At 57.4% G+C, this 404-nt stretch overlaps 1 protein-coding gene across 1 annotated transcript; it reads right to left on the bottom strand.

Annotated features, from left to right (window-relative positions):
- Positions 1-30: 30 nt before the first annotated feature.
- On the bottom strand, positions 31-400 carry LOC105454744 (tRNA modification GTPase GTPBP3, mitochondrial-like; the record flags this gene model as incomplete). The annotated part of the gene is made up of 1 exon (XM_011701521.1): positions 31-400. A coding segment is annotated over one exon (370 nt), but the record flags the coding sequence as incomplete, so codon positions are not given.
- Positions 401-404: the final 4 nt, after the last annotated feature.

The following is a 404-nucleotide window of genomic DNA, read 5'->3' as shown; positions in this document are numbered from 1 at the left end:
CAATAATCAGGCGGATTTCCAAAGTGTCACGCGTTGTCCCCGCTTTGCTGTCGACAATAGCGACAGAGCGGCCGCCCAGCCTGTTGATAAAGCTGGATTTGCCGGAATTCGGCGCGCCGGCCAAAGTAATTTTCAGACCGTCCCGCAAAACCTCTGCCATATCGGCTTGCGCATTATGCTGCAAAATTTCCCGCCGCAGATTTTGCAAATCCTGCTGAGTGGCGGCGGAAAAGCCGCCCTCCGCGCCTTCCTCATCTGAAAAATCAAGCTCGGCCTCTATCATGGCGCGGCCAAACAGCAGCCTTTGCCGCCAGCCGCGATAGAGTTTTTTTAAAGCGCCGCTTGCCCCCTGCATGGCCAGCCGGCGCTGGCTTTCCGTTTCCGCCGCCAGCAGATCGGCCAAA

The sequence above is a fragment of the Wasmannia auropunctata genome, unplaced genomic scaffold (genome assembly GCF_000956235.1).
Source record: "Wasmannia auropunctata unplaced genomic scaffold, wasmannia.A_1.0 LD341430.1, whole genome shotgun sequence".
Classification (NCBI taxonomy): domain Eukaryota; kingdom Metazoa; phylum Arthropoda; class Insecta; order Hymenoptera; family Formicidae; genus Wasmannia; species Wasmannia auropunctata.
The sequence above is the reverse complement of the archived record's forward strand: the minus strand, read 5'-3'. Positions and strand labels throughout refer to the sequence as shown.